The 27,960-nt window shown below is 37.3% G+C and overlaps 9 protein-coding genes across 10 annotated transcripts; 4 read left to right on the plus strand and 5 right to left on the minus strand.

The window, feature by feature from the left end:
• Positions 1-598: 598 nt before the first annotated feature.
• LOC117786332 (heat shock 70 kDa protein cognate 1) lies at positions 599-4,558 on the minus strand. Its single transcript, XM_034624523.1, has 3 exons — positions 4,271-4,558; positions 3,922-4,143; positions 599-2,402 (listed from the first exon to the last, which is right to left on the minus strand). Exons 2-3 carry the CDS (start codon positions 4,124-4,126, stop codon positions 670-672), a joined length of 1,938 nt encoding a protein of 645 aa, XP_034480414.1. The 5' UTR covers positions 4,127-4,143; positions 4,271-4,558; the 3' UTR covers positions 599-669.
• Positions 4,559-4,828: 270 nt separating this feature from the next.
• LOC117787711 lies at positions 4,829-5,815 on the minus strand. The gene is made up of 3 exons (XM_034626307.1): positions 5,520-5,815; positions 5,202-5,318; positions 4,829-5,137 (listed from the first exon to the last, which is right to left on the minus strand). The coding sequence occupies exons 1-3, from the start codon at positions 5,664-5,666 to the stop codon at positions 4,931-4,933; spliced, it is 471 nt and encodes a 156-aa protein (XP_034482198.1). The 5' UTR covers positions 5,667-5,815; the 3' UTR covers positions 4,829-4,930.
• A 917-nt stretch (positions 5,816-6,732) lies between these two features.
• On the minus strand, positions 6,733-8,422 carry LOC117789191 (exosome complex component RRP45). Its single transcript, XM_034628273.1, has 4 exons — positions 7,864-8,422; positions 7,217-7,804; positions 6,966-7,151; positions 6,733-6,900 (listed from the first exon to the last, which is right to left on the minus strand). Exons 1-4 carry the CDS (start codon positions 8,318-8,320, stop codon positions 6,860-6,862), a joined length of 1,272 nt encoding a protein of 423 aa, XP_034484164.1. The 5' UTR covers positions 8,321-8,422; the 3' UTR covers positions 6,733-6,859.
• A 61-nt stretch (positions 8,423-8,483) lies between these two features.
• LOC117789190 (transmembrane protein 161B) lies at positions 8,484-10,822 on the plus strand. The gene is made up of 6 exons (XM_034628272.1): positions 8,484-8,639; positions 8,821-9,491; positions 9,555-9,812; positions 9,880-10,054; positions 10,119-10,391; positions 10,452-10,822. The coding sequence occupies exons 1-6, from the start codon at positions 8,637-8,639 to the stop codon at positions 10,569-10,571; spliced, it is 1,500 nt and encodes a 499-aa protein (XP_034484163.1). The 5' UTR covers positions 8,484-8,636; the 3' UTR covers positions 10,572-10,822.
• Positions 10,823-10,878: 56 nt separating this feature from the next.
• LOC117789192 (superoxide dismutase [Cu-Zn]) lies at positions 10,879-12,280 on the minus strand. The gene is made up of 2 exons (XM_034628275.1): positions 12,110-12,280; positions 10,879-11,495 (listed from the first exon to the last, which is right to left on the minus strand). Exons 1-2 carry the CDS (start codon positions 12,173-12,175, stop codon positions 11,100-11,102), a joined length of 462 nt encoding a protein of 153 aa, XP_034484166.1. The 5' UTR covers positions 12,176-12,280; the 3' UTR covers positions 10,879-11,099.
• A 202-nt stretch (positions 12,281-12,482) lies between these two features.
• On the plus strand, positions 12,483-14,639 carry LOC117789189 (xaa-Pro aminopeptidase ApepP). Its single transcript, XM_034628271.1, has 2 exons — positions 12,483-12,612; positions 12,679-14,639. The coding sequence occupies exon 2, from the start codon at positions 12,733-12,735 to the stop codon at positions 14,563-14,565; it is 1,833 nt and encodes a 610-aa protein (XP_034484162.1). The 5' UTR covers positions 12,483-12,612; positions 12,679-12,732; the 3' UTR covers positions 14,566-14,639.
• Positions 14,640-15,497: 858 nt separating this feature from the next.
• Positions 15,498-17,688, plus strand: LOC117787668 (kelch-like protein 15). Its single transcript, XM_034626247.1, has 3 exons — positions 15,498-15,590; positions 16,655-16,827; positions 16,889-17,688. The coding sequence occupies exons 2-3, from the start codon at positions 16,799-16,801 to the stop codon at positions 17,559-17,561; spliced, it is 702 nt and encodes a 233-aa protein (XP_034482138.1). The 5' UTR covers positions 15,498-15,590; positions 16,655-16,798; the 3' UTR covers positions 17,562-17,688.
• An 866-nt stretch (positions 17,689-18,554) lies between these two features.
• Positions 18,555-19,388, plus strand: LOC117787817 (kelch repeat and BTB domain-containing protein 2-like). The gene is made up of 2 exons (XM_034626436.1): positions 18,555-18,610; positions 18,665-19,388. Exons 1-2 carry the CDS (start codon positions 18,600-18,602, stop codon positions 19,350-19,352), a joined length of 699 nt encoding a protein of 232 aa, XP_034482327.1. The 5' UTR covers positions 18,555-18,599; the 3' UTR covers positions 19,353-19,388.
• A 1,563-nt stretch (positions 19,389-20,951) lies between these two features.
• Positions 20,952-27,855, minus strand: LOC117787268 (forkhead box protein K2). Of its 2 annotated transcripts, none has more exons than XM_034625751.1 (9): positions 27,656-27,855; positions 24,124-24,888; positions 23,584-24,059; positions 22,902-22,999; positions 22,608-22,825; positions 22,356-22,540; positions 22,199-22,294; positions 22,037-22,136; positions 20,952-21,976 (listed from the first exon to the last, which is right to left on the minus strand). In XM_034625751.1, the coding sequence occupies exons 2-9, from the start codon at positions 24,822-24,824 to the stop codon at positions 21,661-21,663; spliced, it is 2,190 nt and encodes a 729-aa protein (XP_034481642.1). In that variant the 5' UTR covers positions 24,825-24,888; positions 27,656-27,855; the 3' UTR covers positions 20,952-21,660. The 2 variants fall into 2 exon arrangements, with proteins under 2 accessions (XP_034481642.1, XP_034481641.1); XM_034625750.1 differs by having other exon boundaries at positions 22,608-22,828.
• Positions 27,856-27,960: the final 105 nt, after the last annotated feature.

Consider the following 27,960-nt stretch of genomic DNA (forward strand, 5'->3'; position numbering starts at 1 on the left):
CTGAATAAAGAATACTAAAGAAAATATCAATAGTCATGTTTCATTTGGCATCAATTTAATATTTTATAATTGATTTATAATCGGCTCAAGGGTGTGGTATTTATGAAATCGAAAGTGTAATTTTAAATAAATAATTAATTAAATTTGTATTCCAATTTAGAAATACAACAAATTCCCAATAAGGCTGTATCGATTTTTAAGGGCCAAAAAAAATTTAAAAGTGTAACCCAAACTCGTAATCTACGGTCGATTCCAAGATATTTTCACTAAGAAACAATAGTTCTAAAAACAATTCCTAGTCAACGCTTTTTGAGTTCAAAAATAGGTATCAAAACTTTTGTCAGGACCAGGACTTTCAAAATTATATAGAATTATCATAGAATCAAATGACAAATTGTCCTTAAAACATAATTTTATACTAAAAACACAAAATTTTTCAACTTAAAATGCGGAGACTAGCAATTGATTTTAGAACTATGGTTTCTTGGTGAAAAAACGATGCACCCTAATGAATATACAATTTTTAATTCAAGTCGAAAATTTTTTAGATTTATAGTTTTGAAGAAAGAAAATCGTTTTTTTTTTGTGTGGTCTTTTGAAGATTTGCTTACTTTATTATAATCAATAACGCAATAATTTGGGTGGGGTTTAACAAAATTAGGAGAGACTTTAGTCGACCTCCTCGATGGTTGGGCCACCAACACCGCCGGCACTGGGGCCACCGTTCGAATTCTGTGGGTCCGAGGACGGAGGAGGCATGCCAGAGTTTTGATAGAGTCTAGCCATGATGGGATTACAGATACGTTCCAGCTCCTGCTGTTTGTGCTCGAACTCCTGCTGATCGGCAAGCTGATTGGCGTCCAGCCAACTGATGGTCTCATTGACCTTTTGCTGGATTGTCTCCCGGTCGGAATCGCTGATGCGACTGCGCAGTTGCTCATCCTCGAGGGTGGATCTCATGTTAAAGCAATACGATTCCAATTGGTTTTTCGCCTCGATCCGTTGACGTTGCTGCTCATCCGCCTGGCGATAGGACTCGGCATCGTTGACCATCCGTTCGATGTCCTCCTTGGACAGACGTCCCTTATCATTGGTGATCGTTATCCTGTTTGCCTTTCCCGTCGACTTCTCGGCCGCACTCACGTTCAAAATCCCATTGGCATCGATGTCAAAGGTCACCTCAATTTGGGGCACGCCACGTGGTGCTGGCGGTATGGCAGTCAGCTCAAATTTGCCCAGAATATTGTTGTCCTTGGTCATGGCGCGTTCACCTTCAAACACCTGGATGAGAACTCCCGGCTGATTGTCCGCATACGTGGTGAAGATCTGCGTCTGCTTTGTGGGTATCGTGGAGTTACGCTTGATAAGCGACGTCATCACACCGCCAGCCGTCTCAATGCCAAGCGACAGCGGAGTTACGTCCAGTAGAAGCAGATCCTGCACAGCCTCCGAGGTGTCGCCATGTAGGATGGCTGCCTGAACTGCCGCACCATAGGCGACCGCCTCATCGGGATTGATGGATTTGTTCAGTTCCTTGCCATTGAAGAAGTCCTGCAGCAGACGCTGCACCTTGGGTATTCTCGTAGAGCCGCCGACTAGGACAATATCATGGATCTGCCCTTTATCCATTTTGGCATCACGCAACGCCTTCGCCACCGGCTCCATGGTGCCTCGAAATAGATCGCCATTGAGCTCCTCGAATCGAGCACGCGTCACGGACGTATAAAAGTCAATGCCCTCGAAGAGGGAGTCAATCTCGATGCTGGCCTGTGTGGACGAGGAGAGAGTACGCTTGGCCCGCTCACAGGCAGTGCGAAGACGTCGCACGGCACGTTTATTCTGGCCAAGATCACGCTTGTGCTTGCGCTGAAACTCCTGCACAAAATGATTGACCATGCGATTGTCAATGTCCTCGCCACCAAGATGCGTATCCCCCGCCGTGGCCTTCACCTCAAAGATACCATCCTCAATGGTGAGAATGGAGACGTCAAAGGTGCCACCGCCCAGATCAAAGATGAGCACATTTCGCTCCCCGGATTTGCCCAGCTTATCCAGACCGTAGGCAATCGCTGCCGCCGTCGGTTCATTGATGATGCGCAGAACATTGAGTCCAGCTATGGTGCCCGCATCCTTGGTCGCCTGACGCTGTGAGTCATTGAAGTAGGCTGGCACGGTGACCACAGCATTGGTGACTGTCCCTCCCAGATATGCCTCGGCTGTCTCCTTCATTTTGGTGAGCACCATGGAGGAGACCTCCTCCGGATAGAAGCTCTTCTTCTCACCCATGTACTCGACCCTGATGCGCGGCTTCCCATTCTCCGAGATGACCTCAAAGGGCCAATGCTTGAGGTCACTTTGCACCGTCGCATCATCGAATTTACGTCCAATCAATCGCTTCGCATCTGCAAAGGAAAATGGAAAACCCCAGAAACAGACACCAAATTGACTTTATCTTTATTAACTAAGAACACACAATAATGGACGGGGACTTTTACAGATTGTACTAAGAATTACAAGTAATTAAAGTAATCAACGTGTCGCAGGTCTAGGCTAGGCTACGCGGGACGGGGGGCAGGGCAGATTTATGTGGACTCTGAGACTGAAATGAAAGTACAAGAAAAGAAAGAAGTCTTTGCATTAGACCTGCACAAATCTCAGGCGAGTGAAAGTTGAGAGATAAAAGATACCTTTACAACAGAGTACCTAAGAGAGTTTCTACAAGAATCTGAACTAGGATAGTTGTTAAAAATATGTTATGATAATTGTGAGCATCGACAGGAAGAATATCAGAAAAAACGTAATGTTTAAAAGGTTTTAGGTTCAGGTGTCCCGTTAAAGAAAAAGTTGTTAAACATTTCTAGTAAAAGGAATTCTACACTCAGAAAATAAAGACGAATTATTCTTATCCGATTTCGTTCGAAATCAAGTATCGAGATTAAGAAAAAGACCATTTATTTAAAGTAAATAAAAATACTTCAAAAAAGTCAAAAGGTATTTTTTATTAATATATTTAGTCAAAGTTTTCTTCTTGTATTCTCCCTTAATTCTCTTTCATCGTTGCTTGCTATCTTATTGTTTTTAGGATTCTTCTATTATCGTGCTGCAAGCGAGGAAATCTATCTGTAAGGAACCTTACTTATTGACAAACTTATCAATCTTATCTTCTACCCTATTTTGTTATTTTCTTATATGTGAATCTTATAGATGTTCTTCTTATACTGTGTTGATTTGTTAGTACTTGCCCATGAGGAGATAAAGTAGTTAAAATCATGTCTAATTAAAGTCGAAAATTCTCTTCTTAAAGAATCTCGAAGAATCTTTACTCTAACACTATTATAGTTTTGACGATCAGTCGAGTTAATTTAATTGATTTTCTTGATCCTTGATACCTTTTCAAAAACTTCAAACTTTGTCAAAACTTAACCGATTTTCCACAGTTTGGATTTACATCACTAGTACGAGTATAGACCCAGTAGAGAATTGGAAAGACTATATAAAATAACATGTTAATATGCTATTTGTAAATATTTTTGTTTAGCTCACAGTTGGTGGAACCGTAAAATGTCGACACAGAAATAAGCTGACACAAATTATGCTAATAAACAGATGGTGCAAAATCTCAGACGCGCCACGCGAGGTGGCAAGAAACGACCACAAGTGAAACGTGGGTGACGGGAGAAAGGAGTGGGTTGAGGTATATGTAAAAATACTTTTAGGCAACTACTTTTAGCTACCCGAAGAGGCGAACTAGATATACTACATAGATCTATAAGTATTCCTAAAATAAATCTTATAAAAAAATAAAAGTAAAGAGCGAGATAAAAAGAAATAGAAATTGTGCGCGGTTTTTTCATTCATGAAAGTGTTGCAAGTAAGTGTTGCAAGGGTAAATACAATAAAATTTCGAGATCGAGAACTTACCGAAAATTGTGTTGTTTGGATTCATGGCCACTTGATTTTTGGCCGCATCGCCAATGAGACGCTCCGACTCCGTAAAGGCGACATAACTGGGCGTGGTGCGATTGCCCTGATCATTGGCAATGATCTCAACTTTGCCATGCTGAAAGACCCCGACACACGAATATGTTGTACCAAGATCAATGCCAATTGCTGGTAATTTGGGCATGTTCTCTGAGGCTGAGGCTTTAATTAGACCACACAAACACAATGAAAGCGACGATGTCAAGGTCCCCCCGCGTTGAGAAAAATCCGAGAAATGATATGTAAATCAGTGTTGTCTACGTTACACAACAATATCATTGAAACTTACCCAAAAAAATAACTCTATGCCTCTCTCCCTCTCTCACTTAGTTTCGTACCTTAATCTTTATTAATTTAAAATGCAAAACGATATAGATATAGGGATATGATTAAAAATAATAGAACGAATGTCAAAATTCGCAGGAATTCGAGTGTTTTCTCTCTTTGCAGCTCCACAGCGTCTTCTATATATTATCACGTTGGCAGAATGAGAAATTTTAACACTCATCGAATCATTCAATCAATATCTTTTCACAATGCTCAACATGCAATCGCCTCAACGGTCGAAATAAAACTGCCATATTAATTGCAATTGATGCCACTTAACAGCAGCATAGCATACCATAACACTGTTAACATTACACTGTTAAATTAATTGGGCTAGACACATTGCATTAATTGTACATTTGGTATGGTACATTTTTAGCAATACTGGTACATTCTTTAATATCCGTTACATGCGTTTGTTTTTTTCTATCTTCTTAAACGTGGTACAAAATATAGGAATAACGAAATTTTGAAAGATTTTAATTTTCCCAAGTGAACAAAATGACAATATCTAGGGGCATTAAGGTCATCAAAATTATGCCGTATATTTAAAAAGTTTTGAATTTTTCAATTGCAATTCACAAGACAGTTGGTTTTTAAATAGCTGAATAGCTTGACTAATTTAGTGGGGCGGTCTGTCTATACCACATTCGTCTGGTTTCTTAAAGACAAGCGCATAGGTGAGCACAGGATGAACAGTGCCTTCAGTAGAGGCTGTCGACAACAAAGAATGTGTGGAAGGGCTTTCCATAAACAAAAGTTCACCATCAAATTTGCTCCAACGTCCGCGCTTTAATTGCTCCTTCACATACTTCAGTTGAGCATTTATCTAACGGAATACATTTTTAAAGTTGTACTTGATTTTATACTTTTCAGAAACAACAGCTACTTACCATAGGCGCCAGCAGCGGTGTGCGGCAGCAATTGAAGAAATTTGCAATAAACTTTCGTACATTCTTCGGCTTTGCATTGATCACCTGGTGCATAATAACGCGTACAATAGCTCGTATCTGAATATAGAATTTATTAGCTACATATTAAAATAGATAATTGGTTTTATAATCGAAGCTTTGGTTTCTTTCATTATACTATGTTACAGTTGTAAAAATATGGATTTTATTTTGGTATCTATTATTAACGGTGGACAGTATTGTATTTATGTACAAGAGCGAGATGCAATATGTGCGTTTTAACTTTCTCTTCCTGCTTACCTCTGGATGTTCACTCAAATAATTCCAGTTGCCCTTGCGCAATTGCTTCTGTATGCGTGGCAAGGTGCTGTAATGCCTTATCGCATTAGTATCCCATTTACCCAGATCTAAGATCTTGGATGACTGGCATGGATTTTGCTTTTGCATTTTAATCTTCTAATTGTATTTTCTAATTTTTTTATTTATTTAAATATTAAGACGTAGAAATTTTGAAATAGTATCGTTGAAGCTGTCAACATGTATCAACCTGTACTACATACATGATCAGATATGAGTTTTTATTCAACATATATTATATTGATATATCTGAATCTGAATATCTGAAAATTAAATTTTTGAAAGTGGGGAATTAATATTAAATAACATATGCTTATGACTCTACCCAGGTTGAATTGAAAAATAACTGAAACTCTATTCCATTCTATTTGAACAGACAAACAGACGATTGTCATTATCGAATTCTTCGGCTTTAGGTAAACTTTAAACTTTAAGCAAACGTACCTTGAGTTAGCCCTTTATTTGTTCCGAACACTTGTCAATAAACAAATAAAAAATTATACTTAAAATCAGTATAAAACTGGCGAGTCACGTTTTGAAATATTATAGTACAGTTGTACAATCAATCGTAAATCAACTAAGTTTATTAAATATGAAGTACCCTGTAGTGATCATCCTGGTTTCGTTGTCCGTCGCTATGACGATGTGTTTCGCGAAGGTCCCGTTTCCTCCTCGATCCTCAACAGCTGCGCCTTCGACAATAGTCGCTTCTTCCACCACAAAAGCAACACCCTCAACAACAATCAAGGTCCCAATCAAAATGAAGCTCTGCTGGAAAGGCAACAACTGGTGCGACTTGACAATTCCGGCCAGAAATCAAAGATGTAATCGCTTCTTTGGCGTTTTGAAATGCAATTTTTAACTACCTAAAAATTCGTTGAATAAACAAATAAATATATAAATATATTATTCAGTTACATACCAACAAAGATTTATTAAAGATAAATTAATTTTTATTTTGAATTAAGAAGAAAAAAGTCAAAGAACGAAGATAGATCCTTTCTCTAAAATACTTAATCAGTGATTCTAGAAATCCAAGAAGTCTTTTAAAGATAGACGAAAAGATATTCTTTGCAGTGCAAAGATGCAGTGAAGAATTGTTTGTAGACATAGGATAATATCTGTGGATAAATTGTATAAAACAACCCTTATTCAATAGTCGATTGATTTCTCATACATTTTATTTACATTTGTTATGCTATTTAAACTAATTTCAATTTTTTTCTTAAGCTACACACATATAACTACATAAATGTTTACATTTGAAAAATAATATTCGTTTATCAAATTATCTGTGTAACTTCCTCCTCTGAATCGCTGTGATCTATAAATATTTAAAATAAATTCAAATATTAAATAATTTTCAACAAGATTTAAGCATATTTATACTTTGCTTCTTGGGCATCGATTGTTGCTTTTTGCCAGCCTTGTTTTTGCCACGATTGGATTTGGATTTAGCCGTCTTGCCGCCAGTCGGTGTGATTTCCTTTGAATGGACTTGATCGTTTTCCTCACACTTTTCTTGCGAGGCATTCTCCTCCTGCGGTAACCAACTTCTATCATCCATGTGCGTGACTGCAATCGATAAATAGAAAGGCAATTAATATGACATAAGCATTGCTTTACAGTTGTGTTAGTACCTGATGTCTGCGTGGACGTCTGCGATTGATCTTCATTTAAGGTTTCCTGCTGTTGGACAGGCTCTGAGGTGCTGGTTTGATTTACTTGCACTACATTTACTTCCATCTGCTGCTCTTCCTCCATCAGATGCTTGAAGCTTAGCTTGGATGCTGCACCGCTAAAGAGATTTACCAAACCGGTCACCTGTTTAGGTTGCTGACGACTCTCCATATCCAGCTCCAATGCTTTGCGTATAAATTGCACCAGGGCCTTAGATCGTTTGGCCGCACTGCGTGCACATTGCATAATGGTGCGGACATTGGTGGGTGCAGTGCCTCCAGCATTGAGTGTACACAGTTCTTGATATGAATTAAAACTCAATACAATAATCGAGTCGGCTGCGTTCTCCTCCAACAGTGTGGGATCGACTAAAGGCTGTGGGGTACTCTTGTACACGCAATACGTGACGCTAACTGGATAGTGTAGGAAGAGCAGTGGCATCAGCTCGCGTTCCCTTTCGCTGTACGTCCGAATTTGGTCATCAATATAAGAGACCTCGGGTCGGCGAAAATGCATAAGTGCGGCCAGCGCTGCAATAGTGCTAGCATCTGCAAAGAAAGCAAAGAGATGGATTGCAATTTAAGCTTCGTTATGGATTTATACGCACCGTAAAGATTTCCATCATGATTGAGCACATTAATGTCGACGCGCACACACCAAACATGCTGCTCAACTGCAATGCACAGCGACTCCAAGTCCAGGCAGCGAGAACTGCGAAATGTCCGTTCCAGCAGAGAGTTCAGCGTTAGGGAGCGCTGATCATGGGTCGCTTGGACCTCGTCTAGAAATGCTACGCCCTTGATGTCCACGTTTAAATGAAGTGTGCCCTCGTTTCCTCGTGCACTTGTCGGCGTTCCAAGATCACAGCTAACCTGAGCCAGCACTTTCGTTTCGCCCATTGACACAGTCACTGTGCCCCAATCAGCACCAAAAGTTAGTTCCACATCCCGAAATTCGTTCAATTTGCGACCATCGAAACGCGCACTCTGTTTCGCAGCACCCTGTATGAAAGCACGTTCGGGCTTTGATTTGCCCGGTTCAAATAGATTAGCATTCATATACATTATATTCAATAAATCTCTTTTCAATAAAAACTCTTTTTTTGTTTTGTGCCGGCTTTTAAAAACGTGCTTCAATCAGGGATGTGCAATTTACAAACACACTATTGATATCGATAGTGTTAAGTGCAATATCGATATTGTTGAAAAATGAATATATCGATATATTTTCCAGCTCTAATTCCGGACGATTTGACACAAATCGTACAATTTACACTAATTCTTTTAATCCGGAAACATGAATTAATTAACACATTAATTACCACAATTTATAACAAAGGCCAACCACCATTCAACATACAATACATTGCGACATAAAATCATGGTAAGTAAAACAGCAAATTAACAGAAAGCAGGTCGTCAGATTAGTGTGCCCGGAAAAATGGAATGTGCATAATAATTGGACCAAAAATAGAATTGACCCAAAAATGGTTACATACGTTATGATAGAATCGCACGTTTTTTGAGTAAGACTAATGATTTATGTTGTTTTAAATGTTTTGCAGGCTGTATTGGGAGCTCAATTGGTTATAACACTGGTTATGGTCAGCGTCATACAGAAGCTGAGCCCTCATTATTCATTTGCCAAATGGATATTGTGTCGCACCGGACTCTTCCGATACCTGCATCCTACGGACGATGAGCTCCGCACAAAAGGGGGCGTGCCCAAAGAGCGTCCAGCCAAGAGCAAACATAAGCAGCAGAACGGGATTGGCAATGGCACTGGATTATCTCAGTTTCATATACCCCGCAGCATAGAAGTGGAGCTGGAGACGTCGCCAGTGCTGGAACGTGATGTGGTGCATCTGCGTTACTTTACCGAATACCAATGGCTGGTGGATTTTAGTGTCTATGCAGGCATCGTTTATATGTGCTCGGAAATATTTCATTATTTCTATCCGTTGAAGCAGGAGATTAATTTAAGCATGGTATGGTGCCTGCTAGTTATCTTCTTTGCCCTGAAGCTGTTGTCTTCCCTCACCGTGTTGTACTTCCAAAGTGAAGAATCAATTGGAGAGCGCTCCATGGTGATAGTCGCCTGTCTTGTGTACTTGTTAATTGCCATGATAGTGCTTATCATTGATGAGCGTATACTGGAAACCGGCCTGGAGGATGCCTATACTAGCTTCAATGCCAGCGCCTCCAAATTCCTCACCGATCAGGGTCTGCCGTCATCGTACGTTCAATGAAACTGTCTTTATTGGGAAGCGATTTAATATTTATTTGTACATATTTACAGTGGTCCAGCCTCCAAAATTGTGGTCAAATTCTTTCTGGCCTTGAGCTGCGGTGTGCTGGGCTCCCTTTTCACCTTTCCTGGTCTGCGAATGGCAAAAATGCATTGGGATTCTCTGAAATACTGCCGTGGCAATCGCATCTTACAAATACTTTTAAATCTTAGCTTTGTCCTGCCCTTCATCCTGGTCATACTGTGGATTAGACCAATTAGTCGAGACTATTTGACGGTGCGTGTCTTCGAGGGAATGGAACAACCTCTGTAAGTATCCCATTGAATCAACACCAAATCGATGGACATAATTTCATTATTCTAATTCCCCAAACAGATTGAAGCCACATGTTTTCGAAACATTGCGTCTGCTGCTGGTGATCTTTGTAGTTATAATGCGATTTGCACTGATGCCCATCTATCTGCAGTCTTATCTGAATTTGGCCTATGACAAAATACTGGATCTGCGTAAAGAGGCGGGTCGGATTACCAACGTCGAGTTCCAAAAAAAGGCATGAGATGAAATTTTAAATATCACAGCATTGATCATAAACAAATATTTATTTGCTCTTGCAGATATCCTCAATTTTCTACTATCTATGTGTTGTGACCTTGCAGTTTGCTGCACCACTCATTTTATGCCTCTATCTGACACTCATGTACAAAAGCCTCGGTGGATTCAGTTGGGCAGGTATCTACAAGGAGAGCGTTGTCCTACAGCATGAATGCGCTGCCGACTCGGAAATGGCTGCGTTGTCAGATGCCAACCCTGACCCCAATAATGAGAGGGAATTTAATATTTTGGAGTCCGCACAGTCCTTGCAGGCCTCATTCGCTAGTCTCAAAAATGTAAGAACTCAAGTTTTATTTAATAATTGTACATTACTATTTAATTTGGTATTTGTTTAGGTGTTCTCCACGGAAGTGTATAAGGGATTTCTTGGCTTTGCCACCTGGTGGAGCTATTTTACCCTCTTTGCAACCTCCTCGCTGGGCATCGTGTACCAGTCGTATTTCAATAAGACATAAATGACGCCATCAAACACACACCCGCATTAACCAAATTCGCTGAAGTTCTCTACACTTGGCACCAAAGGCACCACCCATATATTATTGTAGAATTCATGTTTTCTCTTAAACTCGTTGATATTGTTTTTCTTTATAGTCAAGCCATAGCTCTTGTGAACTAATTGGTTACTCTCATGTATTGTAAATAATACTAATTTATATATGAACTATTGTTTACAAAGTTTGTAGTAAACTTTTTAAATTATAAAAAAGATCTTGGAATTGTTTTCTGGTTATTACAGCTGTGTTATGAATCAATACAGACACGTTTCCAATTAACACCATTTATTAAACCTCAAAGGTTGTCTTCAAACATTTAACAAATCAAGGATAGTATCGTATGTAAACAAAGGAAATTTCAAACCAAGGTGATGTGCAATATTTCAATTATATAGTATTTATATATGTGTGTGTATATATATATATATATACTTATATGGGTTAATATAACCATTTGTTTTACAAATGCTTTAAATTCTAGTGCTGCCATTAGATTTTAGCAATGCCAATGACACCGCATCCAATACGAGCGCCAGCATTTCCAGTTGTTTTGCTCAACTCGTGTCCGCCCTTGCCCAAATCATCGGGATCAGCATGCACAACAACAGTGCGTCCAATGATGCTGTTTTCGCCAAAGAGCGTTATCTGGCTATCGCTGATATTAACCGGAGTGGGACCATCACCGGAGGCGGTTATGTTGCCCAAGTCACCCAAATGGCGGTCGCCATCGGTGGGTGCACCATGTTCCTTCTTGTATGGATTGAAATGTGGTCCAGACGACATGCAGCCATTTGTGTTATCGCCAAACTCATGCACATGGAAGCCGTGAAGACCTGGTGCCAAACCATTCACTTCGCCGGTGACCTTAACGGGGCTACCTTCGGCCTGTTCAAATAGATTCAAAAGAGATACGAAAAGCGTAAAACAAAATCGAAAACAATGATAGTGCTGTCATTCAAAGTGATAAGAGAAATTGTTTTTAATCCTGACAATTGGATAGGGTGGATCAAGATGTATTGATAAATATTAAATAAAATTAAAAAGTCTTGGGGTGGATGAAAAATTCATCTCGAGCTTAAATATGTACTTGAAAAGTTCACTGTTATGCTTACACATACATACACACATCTTTAGGTATGAAATTAGTATGTATGCTAAGAATCAAGGTAAGTTGAGAAAGAGAAGATTAGATAGTTTGTGTCGTCAAATGAGTATGTTCATAAATATGTACACAGTAAGTGAGCATTGTTGTTGTGATTATATAATTCTGCAATTGTTTAATGACACAGCACAAAATACTAAATACCTAATTGAAAGTCAAGTAGCGCAACTCGTTGCTCTGCAACAACAACAACGAACACTTGTGCATGTGTGAATACATACATATGCATATATGCGTGAGTGCGGTTTGGCCGGCTCTTTGACCTTAGTATTTGTCGTCTGCCATATTTATTTTCGGTTTGAGTTCTTGATGTATGTACATGGAAAATGTAATTTACCTCCTGTTCGAAGAAAACGGTGCCCTTGGCATCGCCGTTGATAACGCAAACAGCTTTGACTACCATTTTAAAGTTCTTGGCAAAGTATTGAATACAACTTTAATTAGATTTACAAATTTTTATGCGGAGCTTCCTTCGATCGAACAAGTGAGTCTCTGGAATTGTCGATGGCGATGATAAGACTTCAATGTCTTATCGATAATTTTATTTCATAAAAGTTATCAGAATCGATTATTTTAACGGTTCTCTTTTATTCGTGTTTCTGTTTTAGTAAACAATTTTTATACATTTAATACAGCAATAACATAATAAAAAAATTTATTTAGGAATTTAATTGTATTTCAAATTGTTTTAAATTGTGCACTCTGATTACATTTTATCGATAAGATTTCTGCTTTACATTTTCCAACACCACAATTATATGAACAAAAAAAAAACAAAGAAAGCTTGGGAGAGCAAAAACTGAATTTATTTTATGACTGCCTTTTTGTGTTAATAATCAGGTTTGATAACAAATATGTAATTTATTTGATGCGATTGTATTACTTATCTTCTTTGCTCAACAACAGCTATAAGATTAGTCAAAAGTGGCTTACGCGTACAGTACAACTATCAAAGCCGTAATGAAGGCCACAACGCAAAAATTGTCGAAATTGCGCGAGCTGATGCAGCGGGCGTGTCCGCCAGAAGCATCCGGAATTAGCGCTTATGTGGTTCCATCCGGAGACGCCCATCAGAGTGAATATCAGTGTGCGCATGACGAGAGACGAGCTTTTATTAGCGGTTTCACCGGATCGGCGGGAACTGCAGTTATAACGACGGACAAGGCGCTGCTGTGGACAGATGGACGCTATTATCAGCAGGCGGAAAAGGAGCTGGATGCCAATTGGACGCTGATGAAGGATGGACTGGCAACGACGCCATCAATTGGCTATTGGCTAGGAAAGCATCTGCCCAAGGGCAGTGCCGTCGGCGTTGATCCATGTCTATTCTCATTCCGTTTGGGGAAAACCATTGAGAAAGAACTTAACGCTGCCGAGTGCAATTTGGTCGGCATCGAGCGCAATTTAATTGATGATGTTTGGGGTGATGAGCAACCACCGCTAACCTCTAATAAAATTATAACACTGAAGTTGGACTTTGCCGGTGATACGATTGCCAAGAAATGGGAGCGGGTTCGTCAGCAGATGACAATGCAAAATACAAGCGCTCTTATTGTTACTGCCCTGGATGAGATCGCTTGGTTCTTAAACCTACGTGGCTCCGATATTGACTACAATCCCGTATTTTTCGCATTTATGATCGTAACACATGATGATATTGTTCTCTTTGCCGATTCACAGAAGCTGCCAGACAACATTAAGGATCATCAAAGTGAAAACAATGTTCACATTACGCTTCGACCTTATGAATCCATTGGCGATGGAGTTCGTAAAATTGTCGCCAATTCAAACGGAAAAATTTGGATATCATCCACAAGCAGTTTATATTTGAATTCTCTAGTGCCGAAATCAGCTAGACATCAGGAGATCACACCAATTGCATTGCTAAAAGCAATCAAAAATGATACAGAGATTAAAGGATTTGTCAATAGTCACATACGAGATGGTGTTGCATTATGTCAGTATTTTGCCTGGCTGGAAGATGCCGTCAAGAAGGGAGAGCAGGTTGATGAAATGTCTGGCGCTGACAAGCTGGAATCGTTCCGTAAAACTAAGGATAATTATATGGGGCTCAGTTTTACAACTATTAGTTCGTCAGGTCCAAATGGCTCGGTTATTCATTATCATCCAGCCAAGGAGACGAATCGACCAATTAATGATAAAGAGATTTACTTATGTGATTCTGGCGCACAGTACCTCGATGGCACAACAGATGTAACCAGAACTTTTCACTTCGGCAATCCGACGGACTTTCAAAAGGAAACGTATACTCGAGTTCTTAAGGGTCAATTGACATTGGGCTCAACAGTATTCCCAACGAAGATCAAGGGCCAAGTCTTAGATGTTTTGGCCAGGAAGTCACTATGGGATATTGGCTTGGACTATGGCCATGGAACTGGCCACGGCGTTGGTCATTTCTTGAATGTCCACGAAGGACCAATGGGCGTTGGGTTCCGCCTTATGCCCGACGATCCTGGACTTCAGGAGAACATGTTCATTTCAAACGAACCCGGTTTTTACAAAGATGGCGAATTTGGTATACGCATTGAGGACATTGTACAAATTGTTCCAGCACAACCCAAGCATAATTTCGCTAGCCGTGGTGCACTCACATTCAGAACCATAACCATGTGCCCAAAACAAACTAAAATGGTTGTCAAGGAACTTCTTACCGAACAGGAAATCAAATTACTCAACGACTATCATCAGTTAGTTTGGGAAACCCTTTCTCCACTTTTATCGGAGGACGCCTTCACTCTAAACTGGCTTAAAAATGAAACCAAAGCCATATAGTTATCTTTCAACTATATGTTTACATCTTATATTTTTTCAATGGATTAATAATAAATATCAAGTTCAAAAACTAATTATTTTTTTAAATAGCTTTATTTTGGGTATTTTAAATGAGTAACTGTACTGCACAATATGATTAATTAGTCCGATTTTAACCAACTTTCATCAGGATTTGTAGGACAATGCCAAACACACAATACATATAACATGATCCCACTGGGATTTGATCTCAATCATCAAGTTATTGAACTTTCCCTGGCGACTAATAGTATGATTTTTTCAGGCATTTAAAAGAGATTTTCTTCATTAATAGTGTAATGGTTTTCCTTTTGGTTTTATACCCGTTACTTAATGCAATGTATGCAACAGGAAGGAGGAAGTATAATATTCTTCATCAGCATCAACAGCGTAGTATACATATTTATAAAGCCGAAGCAATAATTTATTTAAAAAAACATTTTTAACTTGGCTCGTGAGATAAGCGGTGTAAGTGGGAGGAAAAAAAGTTAAATCATTGCAGCGGATGTGGGTCAATGGATCATTCGAATGATACCTTGATCATTCCAACCCGACAACTGGGTTTAAATATAATTATACTTATAGTGGTGATAACAAGATGAGATGAAGTCAGTTTGTTTTTTATTACTCTTTGTATTAAAGTGTTGAGATAACTTAGATAATTTGAGTATTATTCTTAAAAAAGGTATAAAATAATTTGGAATTTTATTTTTTTTGGAATTTTATAGTTTTTAAATCAAATTAAATCGATTTTTCACAAAATCAGAAGTTTTGGGGCTTGAAAATGCTTTTAAAGCGCTGTAAAGATTCATTAAACATAGTAGGCTATACGTCATATGTATACGCACTCTAACAAACGACACCTCTCTATGTAGCCAGTCTCTGTTTCATCTCGAATCGACACAAGTCGATATTGATATTTAGCTCCAGTTTGTTTACAAATTTTTACATTTTAAACAGCTGAACTGAATGAGCATTTGTTGGGACGCATAAACCATAAACACCACGTAAGCTGAATTAATAATAATTATGCCTATCTGTTAAAATATGTTTTCATAAAACTTATCTCAATGTCAACTACTGAACTTAAATGTAAATCTATGAGATGATAGACCTGAGTACGCAATTGGTAACTTAACAGAGACCAAAGTCTCCGAAAATACCGTCTAAAGACTTTGAGCAAAGTTAATCTACAGTAAAAAAAAAACTATAGAAATTTTTAGCAATTGCATAAATTAACAAAATAAAAAATCTCAAAATGCATAAAATATTAAGTAACAATTATTGTTTCCAGTCACTGCGGGAATTTTTGTTTTTTTTTCTCTTTATTTTTAATTTTGTAGTTATTTGACCCATACAAGCTCTAATTTTTTTAATGAATGTTCGTTCGGATTAAGATCTGGGGACTCTTGAGGAGGTGAGAACAGAAAAGACAAGGAACAAAATATTAATTATTCAAATCTGCAACATGATTTTAAGATTCTAGCTAGGTGTGCCAATAGTTCTGTTCTGTTATAATTAGTAATATTGTAGTTATTATATTTTGATAAATTTGACCAGAAAAAAAAGGAGACAAACATTAATCTGTCCCAGAACTAAAGTATTCTTTGTGCTTTTATATACTAGTGCCAAAATTTTTGATTTATTGGTCTTTAATTTTGCTGTGGTTTTATAATTCCAAGTAAACGCGGTGCAAAGCGTGAATATGAAATTGTTTGTTTGCTCATTGTGGCTATGCAGCCTGTTTCCAAGTCAATCCGCCGTTTCAATGGGCTTAGCCATGAAGGCGATTTGTATACATATTGAGGCGATTATTGCAAGGCCCTCAAAAAGTCTTTGCACTGAAGGGCCTTCACTGAAGGCCTGTGCCTGATCTGTATCAGTCGATTCTGGAGAGCCAAGAATTACTGTTCTGTTCTGTTCGGAGCCACACATAAAAAAAGGGATCAAAAAATTTTAATAGGCAAATGGTTAAAATTTTCCTTTGTAAGCTTTGTACTTTGCTGACTGGTATCTGAAAATAATATTTCATGATGATTTATTTATTTCACACTTTATCCATTTTAATCAGGTTTTAACTCTTCAGCTGCATTGCAATTTATCGAAATACATTATTAATATCGATATTGGAAGCAGCGTCTTTACCATCTCTAATTGTGGAGCCATAGTAAATTAAAATTTTGAACGGAAGAAGCATCATTAAGACGCAAAAACTATGAGTACATTTTCAAACGCTGGTACAAAGTAAGTTGAACTAGTTTTTGTTTTAATTTTAGCACTATATTAAGTATTTATTAATTTAAAGGCTGGTTGAAATATTCAATAAAATGCATCAAGATACCGATTTTACGGACTGTACAATTATCGTGGATTCCATAAAATTCGAGTGCCACAAAATTGTTTTGGCAACTGATTCTGAGTTCTTTCGTCGCATGTTTTTGAGCAATTTTAAGGAATCATCATCTCGAGAGATTCATTTAAAGGACGTGACGCCAGTGGTATTTCTAATATTTCGAGAATACATGTACAAATACGATAGCAAGGTGCTGAATAATTATGATTTGCCAACTCTGATGAATTTGTTTGAATGCGGCAACATGTGGATGGCGCCATCGATAGTCAAGGACTGTGCAACTATATTGGTTACCCGAGCTCAAGGCCTGACTACTGCAGATCTGCCAATCTTCTTTGAATTGGGACATAAGCACAACAATTCGATCCTAATCAATGGGATAACTGCTATACTTCAATCACAAAATGTTGTGCCATTTAATGGCAATAGTTCCTTTCTCTTAAATTATGATATTTTTCAAAAATTTATTTCTTTTTACCGCAACGGTAATGCAGATGCGCTTACTGAAAATTACTTGGCATTTAATAGAAGGCTAAAGCGAAAACATGAAACCGAAAAGAACGCAAACGGTTCATTAAATGAAATTATTAATGAAAAATTAAATCAAGAGAAATCCAAGAAATGATAAAATGTATAATAAATTCAAAATCAATAACTTTTATCAAAACTACCAAAACCCACATCTATAACTAAGTGAAAGCTATCCATAATTTGATTTCTGTAAACCTAAAAGGGTATTTTAATTTACATTATGTTTAAATTTTTCATTTGTAATTACGATTATTTTAATGTACGTAATGTAATGTACAATAAACGTATTATATTAAAAACTGAGGGTGTGGAGGCTTTTGGTGATTTGCGGGGGTGGAGGGCGTGGCTTAAATTTGAAACAAACTTGATCTGCGTGGGGTGTTTAGAAGTCTGTGAGCGAAAGTTTGGTGTCTCCATCTCTTATAGTCTCTGAGATCCTTTTGTTTACTCGGACAGACGGACAGACACACATGGCTATATCGACTCGGCTATTGATGCGGATCAAAAAAAAAAAATATATATACATATAGTTTATAGGGTCGGAGATGCCTGCATCTCCCTGTTATATACATTTCAACGAACACAATATACCCTTTTACTTATTTTTAAGTAACGGGTATAATTAGTTGGGGGTCTCAGCTATTTAATTAAAATTTACTTTTAAAATTTCAATGCAAAATTAACTTTTGTATTGTAGAACATTCACTAATTATGATATAATTGGTACAGTTAAACAACCTCTCAAAGGCCAAAATCATTAATCCCTTCCTGTGGTTCTCAAAATTCTTTTGAAATGGAATTGGAACTTTGATATTTTTTTATTGAGATTTTGAACAATAAAATTGACAAATCCATTGGATATTGCGTTGATAAAAAGGCCATAAAATGGAAAAATCACAGAATAGTAGTGTTGATAAACAAGCCATAATAAAGAAAAATTGCACAATGCAAAAGTTTAGCAAGCTTGTTAGCTTTACTTCAATATCAATATATCGATATTGTATAAGGAAAATTTTAGCAACATATCGATATATTGATATTAAAATGGATGTCTTCTCCACCTCTAGCTTGGACGGCTTTAGTAAATTTGAAACAGCTGAAAGAAATAAGTACTTTTTGAGACGCAAAAACCATGACCACCAAGTTAGCTGATTTAGTATTATTTCAACATAATATTTAATCTATTTACATTTAAAGGCAGACAGAAATGCTAAATAAAATCTGCATTGATAAAAATTTTACGGATTGCACAATTATCGTGGATTCCATAAAATTCGAGTGCCACAAAATTATTTTGTCCACTGGCTCGGAGTTCTTTCAGCGCATGTTCTTGGGCGATTTTAAGGAGTCATCATCTTCAGAGGTTCACTTACAGGACGTGTCGCCTTTAATTTTTAAGATATTTCGTGAATACATTTACACGTACGATAGCACCGTTCTTGAAACATATGATATGCAAACTCTGATCAGTTTGTTTAAATGCGGACACATGTGGCTGGTACCGTCCATAATCAGCGACTGTGCGAAAATCTTGGTTAAGCGAGCAGAAAACATGACTCCTCCAGATATGACAGTCTTTTTTGAATTAGGTCATAGCTACGGCAATGAAATACTTACTTGGGGAATAAAACAAATACTTTACCGCGATTTTAAAAAAATGAAACATGGAATTTTTGAAAAATCGTATTATCCAATAACTAATAATAATAATAGTGCTCTTATGTTGAAATATGATGTTTTCGTAAATCTTATTTCAAGGAACAACGAACATGATCGTAAATGTATGACTGAAAAGTACTTGGAATTTAATCAATTTCGAGGAGATATACCTGAGTACTCAATCGGTAAATTAGAAAAGACTCAAGATATAAAAAATTCCGACTGAAAGTTAATCCGCAGTAAAGCAAACTCAAAAAATGATACGCGACACAAAATCCAAAAGATATAGAAAAGTTCATAAAATGTTCTTAAAAATTAAGCATAATATATCTTGTGTAAGTAATAATAATATGTTTGTGCCAGTACTATTTCTTTTCTAAATATCAAGTATAAAATAATGAAAATTATTAATTTTCTTAAAAAAAAAACAATTTTTTAATAAGAGCACAAAAATAACCAAGTTTTGTTTAATATCAGCGTCAAACGCTCTAAGCATGAACTATAAAATAATTGTATAAGATGTGAATTTAAGATTCCATTTAAATATTTTTTTTCCATATTCCTATTGTTCATTCCATGCACTAGAATACATTTTTTGTTTGTCGATTTTAATAGGATAAGATCATGGACTAAACTTTAAAGCGTTAAAATTGGAGAACCTGACTTTAGTGATATGATAAATTTGAAATATGTTTCTTGAATACTAGGGAAGATATTCAAAAAACGTTTTTCAAACATCAATATATAAAAACAGGGAATAATACCGGAACCGAAACTTACCGTTTTTATTAAAAACAAAGTAAATTCTTCCAGGACCGAAAACCGAAGCGTTTGTACCGGTATTATTTGACTTTTTCAGTACATTTAAAAATTACTTAAAATTTAAGTAACGTTTGTCTCGATAAAATACATACATTTGTATATAAATGTCTGTTTATTTATTTAAGTTTTTTAAACTTTTTATTATTAATAATACTGATACAAATACCGGAACCGAAGCCGACATTAATTTCCGTTTGGATTCCTGCATAAAAGTCTTAAAATACTTTTTTTATTTTAAAACAGTCTTGAGATTTTTATTATTATTCCTCCAATTTTTCGTCACAAAATTTTTTTCTTCTTCTTAGACTTCTTAATATCTTAATCAGAAATCAAAGTGATCATACTTTATTATTTTCCTCACAAATAAAAATCTACAGAATCTAAAAAAATATTTAACATCTTATAAAAAATGTAAAATAAAATTAAAAATTAATTGGTTTCTTAAAATCAAAATAATTATGAAATTAGGAGATATTTTAGGCTTATTCCTCATAACAGCTATGAGTTCCTGACTAATTATTATTAAGTGAAAAGATATCAAAAATTTGATATATCTACGTTTAAAACAGATTGTTTTAATTTACTTTTTGCGTCCATTTTTCATTTGTAATTACCTTTTATAGCCTTGTGCCTAGGCCATAAGGACATATACTTATAATATTGATGAAATAAAACAACAGTTTTACATTTTCTTTTTTGTTTTAATACACAATTTGTCCAAACACTTAAATGGGATTTTCTTCATTATTAAGAAATAAAGTGCAATTGTTTTTCGTTTTGTTTTTCTTTTATAAGTAATGATTTTTTTGCATTATTATTATGTTTTTATTTTTGTATTTGTATCCGTAAATTTGTAGATATTTATAATTTTTAGTTTTTAATATTTTGTATATACTTTATATATGTATATATATATATGCATGTATATATATAGATATATTTATTTATATTTAAATCGATATAGGTAAAGGTATGTAGATAGGTAATAATATTCATTCGCCTGTTTGTTGTGTTGTTTGCTTGGTTTTACCCCTAATTTTCTCTCGTTTATCGCGCATTCGGTCACATAGCTATAACATCTTAAACATCATTACAATAATCAATCGTATATATATTTATATACTCATATATATCATCTTTTTTTTTGTTTGTTTTGTTTTTGTGTTGTTTGCATTACTTCGATTTATATCTTAAGAATTATTATATGTACTTAGAGAGTAGCGTCATCGAGCATATTGAATTTGTCAGATCTAAGGGTTATATCGTAAAATGATGGAGTAGTGTACGGGGTGAAGGGGGAGAGGAAGTGCTTGTCACGCCGTTTTAACCGTTTTACGGTCATCAAATAAACACAATCTCACAGTTTCTATTTATAAACATTCATTCCGTATCAATATTATTTTCATTTTTTTTGTGGGGGAAGGGCGGTTTTTGTTTGGGATTGGCAAATTCAATATACAAGATGGAGATACTTAATTTTGTTGTTTTTTTGCTTTCTAGAAATTTCCTTCAAGTGGGCTTTGTTATGCATTTAGCATATTTGCTTGGTTTTAAACTGTTTCTGAGTTTTCTAATCTGCTCACCTCCAATGCCGCAGCTGTAGAATCGTTGTCGCTTCTGTTGGACAACTTCCCAAATTGCGATTAATTCTCTGCATATTATTATTGTTATTATTTGCCTTTGTTGTGTTTCTGTTTCTGAATGCGCACGCATCAGAGCACTTCAGACACATATTTGGGACGCTTGGCCGCAGCGCCATCAGCGGTAACGCATTCCTCCTCGCCGGCCTCCATATGACCGCTATAATCTGTTGGCAGCTCTTCGTAGATAATCTCAGGATGATGCTGTTGCTGCTGTTGTTGTTGCGGCTGTTGATGTAGCGTTGTCGAAGCCGGATGCGACACGGCCATTACGTGATTCCGCTTGAGCGCAATCAAAGCTCCAACACTTCCACCTCCGCCATCTATGTGCGCCTGCTGCACGGTAACTCCAGCATTTTGATTGGTTACATAGTACGGACTGCCACTGCTATAATACACAATAGAAATGTAATAATTGGCAAAGTTTTATGTACCATTAAATGCTCACTTGTATTGATTGGAATTATTGGGCAACGTCTGAGGCGGCTGTTGTTGATGTTGCTGCTGCTGCTGCTGCTGGTGTGCATTCTGAGAGTTGTAGATTATTTCTGCAGCGAAATATATATTAGGAGTGAATCTACAGCTTATCTAGATTTCATTGGATACTCACCAGCATCAGCGGCACGCTGTTCGAGGGACATGCCAGGTGAACCAGGTGCTGATTGCAGCACAATATCCTGAAGTGGTGAACTCTCACGAGAGTTGTCTGTAAGCATCATATTTTTTTATTTTCGATTGGATAAATAAGATAAGATCAGTTGACTTACCCATATGACTGGGCGAAACGGGCGCCGATCGTGGCATGCCATAGGGCGGACGGAAGCCCTGGCTGCTACGTTGGCGACGCTTCTTGTAGCTATGATCGATCAGCTTTGCGCCGCTGTCCGGATCGATGCGCCAGAAGGATCCCTTGCCGGGCTCATCTTGCGAACGCGCCACCTTGATGAAATACCTGCAAGTGAAAATAACACAATTTATAAGTTGGGGACAGAGATTACAATGCCAATAAGATTACACACCTATTCAAACTGAGATTATGACGTATGGAATTCTGCCAGCCCTTATTGGTCTCCTTGCGGTAGTAAGGATAATGCTTGACAATGAATGAATAAATGCCCGAAAGAGTCAGCTGCTTGTCAGGTGCGGCAGATATGGCCTGGACAATCAGCTGGGCGTAACTATACGGCGGCTTCTCATTGTGATTATAACTGGCTGTAGACGGTGTCTGGAATAGATCCTGCTGCAAATTAAAAAATATATATATAAAATCATATATCAATATTATAAAATTATTCATAATTAAATATACATACCGTATTGTTGTTGCTATAATTATTGTAGCTATTAGTCGGATTCTGGTGGAAACCCTGACGTGGACTAGCCGGACAACTGTTGGCAGCGCTTATTGTACCTGTAATTACAAATTTAAAGTAAAATTACTATTTACAACTTTTAAGGCAAGGTAATTAATCTTTAAGATTTACTAATAATCGCCTATTAAATGTAATGACTTATAACAACACTTCTCTTATATTTCTGATTACATTCTCGAAACCAATTAAGTATCGTGCATAGACTAACTTGTGCTTTAATTTAGTTTCACTTAATTATTTAATTTTATGATTCTAAATCCTTGGATGATTTCTCAACTATATTATATCTTGGTGTCAGCCGAATCTGAATTCTCAAAAGTAGCTTTGTCTGTCTCTTTTTCTACTCATAAAAAATATATTTTAAATGAGACTCAGCATATATATGATAACCAACCAAGACATTGTGTTATTGTTATGCGATTACTGACTGTTTAAATTTGATCATTGAACAAATAAACAAATGTACTTTTGCTTGCACAGCAGTTTTAAGTTGAGTTTGTTCTTCATTTAAGTGAAAAGCAAAGATGTATTGTTTCTAAATCCCTACAACTTGCAGACCATCCAATTGGTTACAATTGCAATCCAATTGGAGTGCGATGTGAGATAGTTATATTCCACTTGCCAGTTGGTGATAGATAGGGGCTCTTCTCCTTTTTGGGTATTGAAATTTTGAGCGGTGAGTAGATGCCATCGCCTACGCCGGGCAACTGATGGGACGCTGTTGTTGGCGCTCCTGGCAAACGCTGCTGCTGTTGTTGTTGTTGCTGCTGCTGCTGTTGCTGCAGAGATGTGTGGTGAAGCGGGTGGTGTGGTGTATGTGGGAGTGGGTGATGCGGCGGCAGCGATTGTTGAGGTTGCTGCTGCATGTGATGCGCTGGCTGCAGTTGCTGCTGCTGCTGTTGGCTGTGATGATGTGACACTTGCACCGAATGCAGCTCATCGCGAGGCGGCGGCGTTATAATGACATGAGCACCAGCCGGACCAACAGCAACTGGACTGCTTAAAACTGGCGCTGCATCAGGCACAATATCTGCCGGCGGTGTCACAAAACTCTCGAATTCGATGCGTATCTCGGTGCTCGGGAATCGAAAGAAGCAACTGCAAAATTGGCACAAGATTAGCAATATAGTGGTTGGTAAAAATATATAATAATATATAATACCGTTGGGGCAATCGCAGTGGATCCACATTGCGTCGCTGTAGAAAATCTTCAACGAAAATACCATTCTTGCTGAGGCACTGCACAAAGAAGGCGCGACGTTCCGGATCGTAGAGCACCTGGAAATGTTTGCGCGAGACCAAATTGTTCTCGGCCACGTTAAAGTGCACCAGAGATGTGGATGAATTGCGTCCAATGACGGTCACTTCGTCCGTAATATGGAGCAGGTCCTCGTTGAAGCGCAGCACTCCGAATGCATTCGCTGGCGGTGAACTTGAGTTACCGCCACTGGCTACGACATGGGCGTGGGCAGGTGGGTGGTTTGCTGAGTTGTTATTGTTGGTGTTGTTACTATTATTGTTGTTGTTGTTATTATTTTGATTGGTGGCCAATTCGACGCTGCTGCTATTATTATTCGTACTGTTGTTGTTGTTATTGTTATTATTTAACGCTGCGGCGGCGCCATGATGCAGCTGCAGCATGTCCTTAGCTATGGCAACAGTTGCCGCGTCGGCGGCAGCAGCGGCGGCGGCTGCGGAGGTGGGTGTGCTTAAAACGGTGTGTACCGTTACAATGTGATTGTTATTGCTGTTATTATTGATATTATTGCTGCTGATGTTGTTGCTGTTGTTGGTGTTGTTGTTGTTGTGGCTTATATTGGTGGTTGTTGCTAGTGTTGTGGTTGTTGTTGTAGTGGCGGCCATTGAAAGGTATCCACTTGCACACACTGCTGACTATTGTTATTGTTGTTGCTGTTGTAGTTAAACTGAAAATTGTCAAAGTTATTATTATTATTAATATTTGTGTTGTGGTTTTCGTTTAAATGTATTGAGTGCAAATCAACAAGAAACTAATACACTAATATACACACACACACACACACACGTTATTGTTTTTGTTTATTTTGTTTTCTTTTCGACTCTTTCGTTTTCTTTTTGCTCTTGCCTTATATTTTCTGTATGCGGCGCGCTAAAAATTTATCGCAAAATAATTAACCAAAGCGCGTGTTGCTCACCAACAAAGTAAAATCAAATTAATATATTTATTTGTGCAGCTTTTCACGCGTGTTTTGGACTTTTATGCTCAAGGTTTTTCGTCAGCTACAGCCAAAAAAGAAATACGCACACACACACTGAAAATACAAACTTACGTACATATCTATTTTTCCAAATATACATACACACACACTTTGCAGGCAGTTTGTCTCCGTCTTCCACTTTGCAGAGAGCGCAACAAACATACATATGTACATAAAAACACATGTACTTACATTTCGTTTCTTTTTTCAGTTTTTGCTTTGCTTATGTTTTGCTACCATCAGACATATACACATACATACACATGCACATCAACCCGTACTCGCACTCGGCAACAAGCAAAAACAAAAACAACTGACACAACAACAATAAAAACAATAATAACACTACTACTACTACGTTGCGGCACTACGTGAGTAAGCGAACGCATACACACACACACACACTTGGAAAAACACAATGCGTTGGGAGAGACATTGTGCGCGCGTGCGCTCTCTCGTAATGCGGCTTCAGTTTTGCCCGGGCAGAGAGAACGACGATAGGCCCCAACAGTTCTCAGTTGGAGCAGCTGCCGGCCCAAAGCCACTGGACTTTATCTTAAATTTTATATATATATACATGTATATTTTTTTGTATTCTAATGTGCAACTCGCGAGCAGCGCGTTCATTACATTCTATTTAAGCCTGGAAGTTCTCTGTTTGCGTTTTTGCTGCACCAGTGTTGCCAAGTGTACAGAACAATGAAAACATGATTGTACTTTAACGAATTTGAAAGTTACACGTTTGAAGAGAAAAGTATTTTTAACATTAATTTTTTCTATTTTACTACTTTACTACCGTGCGCTCTAAGTTTAATATTTTTTTAACGTCTAATAATAAATAATTGCCCAATAATCAGGAAAGATAATTAAATTGTTTTAAATATATTCACTAAAATTTAGAATTATCTTATAGCAAACTAATATTAAGAAATATTAAAAATTTAAATCAAAAACATTATTTCTTTGAGTTGTTAAATTTATTGTTAACAATCAACATTAGAAACCATTACCAGCTTTGAATTGCTAGTTAACTTGTATTAAGTAAATACATCTTAACGATCATATTTGTACATTATCATTTTCACTGTTAAGTGTAAAAAATAAACTCAATTTTCCAATTGATGAATCGACAACTCTTATTGACAGTTACATTTTTGCCAATAAGCTTATGGCAACACTGGCGCCATAGCGTGCTCTGTTGGGTTTTTATTTGCTTTTTGGCTCGCACAGACAATCATTTGTACGTGCGTACATCTGTACATACAAACATACACATGTCATAGAAGGGAGACTAGCCCCCACATGGCTCCCATTCAATCGATCGAGCTTGCATGCGCCAACATGCAAAACGAAACCAAAATAAAATTAATGAAAACAACGTAAATAAAATGCTATAAAAATAAATACAACAAAAAGCATATACACAACATACAGATGCAAGTTTACGTATCACACATACACACTTGTATTGTTAGGTCACTGCTACGCTCGCATCAGCAAAACAGAAACACAATAAATAAATAAAAACACCAAAATACACACACATACATATACAGAAGCGCGCGCGCATGCATATACATACACACATAAACAAGCACTAACACAAACATACATATGTAGACATATTGAAAATGCGTAAAAATGCCGCTCGTTGATTTTTCAGCTAGCAACGGAGCCGAAAATTAAAAAAATCAAAAACAAACGACGTCGGCGCGACTCCACCTGCTTGCACATACATACATACGTATGTATAAGCATATATATGTACGATATGTATGTATATCTTGTTTGTCTCTCACTCATTGCGGTGACTGCGGGCAAAAGGACAGACAGGAAGCGTAAACATACAAAAAGCACACTTTTCACAATGTACGCTATATGTACATCATAATACATACATATACATATATATGTACATATGTATGAACGTTGAGTTGCTCGTCGGATGGCGATTGCGTAAACTTGCCGCCCGCTTTTTTTTTCCACCTAACACCAAAATATGTACACACAGTAAAGGGTACACACAAGCAGACATCCACACGCACACTCTTAAAAATGTATGTATGTATGTGCATACATCACTTGGAATATGTTCCAAAATAACAAATATTTATATTTCTTTTACTCTTCTACTAGTATTTATAAATACGTACTATTGTTTTGTCTTTGTTACATTTGGTTTGCGTTTGATTATCAAACTGAACTGTTTTTGTTTTTCGCTTTTTATTATTATTTTGCTTTGGATAGTTTTTTGTTTTTGCGTTTTCTATTTTTTGCACAGAAAATTTAGCACACAACACGTTTTTTCGTGCAGTTCGTCGTTCGCCACTGAGCGTATGTGTGTTCGTGAATGTGTGCATGTGTGTGTGTGTATCAACATCATGTTTGCGTGTGTATATTATTTTTCTTTCTATCGGCTCGTTCGCCTGCCTTGTTTATTATTATTTTTTTCGTACCTTTTCTGCCGTCGTTTTTGCTGAGAATATAATGCGATTCCTTGATCAAATTACTTAACACTGTTCATTTATGCTTACTTTAAGTGTAATTTGTGCACTTTTCACAATTTTAATGCGGTTTTTTTCAATTCTTATTTGCTTGCAGCGCGCTCCGCAGCAGCTGCCCAACAGTGTTGCCAATTTCTTAGAGGAATACTGATCAACAGTGTGGCAGCCTTGAATTCCAGAAAATAAATTACCGAAAGCTTGAAAATCTGGCAGCCTTTAAATTAAATGTGCGATAGCCAAAACTAGTAATTTTTCCAA

This window comes from Drosophila innubila (genome assembly GCF_004354385.1).
Source record: "Drosophila innubila isolate TH190305 chromosome 3L unlocalized genomic scaffold, UK_Dinn_1.0 0_D_3L, whole genome shotgun sequence".
Taxonomy (NCBI): Eukaryota; Metazoa; Arthropoda; class Insecta; order Diptera; family Drosophilidae; genus Drosophila; species Drosophila innubila.